At 61.6% G+C, this 453-nt stretch overlaps 2 protein-coding genes across 2 annotated transcripts in view; both read left to right on the top strand.

Moving 5' to 3' along the window:
- EMH_0004730 (uncharacterized protein) overlaps positions 1 to 61 on the top strand; it is a gene marked incomplete at both ends in the record, with an annotated part of 7,620 nt that extends 7,559 nt beyond the window's left edge. The window contains one exon of the mRNA XM_013496906.1: positions 3 to 61. Coding sequence (XP_013352360.1) covers positions 3 to 61 — 59 coding nt within the window. The remainder of the gene's footprint in view (positions 1 to 2) is intronic.
- Positions 62 to 164: 103 nt separating this feature from the next.
- The window catches only part of EMH_0004720 (uncharacterized protein), a gene marked incomplete at both ends in the record, with an annotated part of 4,195 nt that continues 3,906 nt past the window's right edge, over positions 165 to 453 (top strand). Inside the window, one exon of the mRNA XM_013496905.1 lies at positions 165 to 221. Coding sequence (XP_013352359.1) covers positions 165 to 221 — 57 coding nt within the window. The remainder of the gene's footprint in view (positions 222 to 453) is intronic.

Genomic DNA, 453 nt, shown 5'->3' with positions numbered 1-453 from the left:
CCCTACTAGAGCAGCAGCAGCAGCTGCAGCAGCAGCAACAGCAGCAACCACCAGCCTTTAACGCTCCTCAACGGCCTCCGATCGCTCCCGGCCCCCTGGGCAGCCGTGTAGACCTTTTTGCTGCTGCGCTGCAGCAGCAGGAGCAGCAGCATCAGCAGCGGAGCATGCAACGTCTGTTGGGGGGCCTCCCGTTGGGGGGCCCCCAAGGGCAGCAGGAGGTGGTGGGCCCCCCTGTGGAGACACTGCAGCGAATGGGTATGGATGCGGTTGTACCTCTGAGCAGCAGCAGCAGCAGCAGCAGCAGCAACAGCACGATTTGGTACTATAGAGACCCGAGCGGAACGCAGCGGGGCCCCTTCAGCAGCAAAGACATGCATGGCTGGTGGCAACGAAACTATTTTTCTGATGATCTACTCATGCGCTGGGACCCCCTGCTGCCCTGGCTGCCTTTTT

Source organism: Eimeria mitis, genomic scaffold, assembly GCF_000499745.2.
Source record: "Eimeria mitis Houghton genomic scaffold, Emh_scaff237, whole genome shotgun sequence".
Classification (NCBI taxonomy): Eukaryota; Apicomplexa; class Conoidasida; order Eucoccidiorida; family Eimeriidae; genus Eimeria; species Eimeria mitis.
This window is presented reverse-complemented; position numbering and strand designations above follow the sequence as displayed.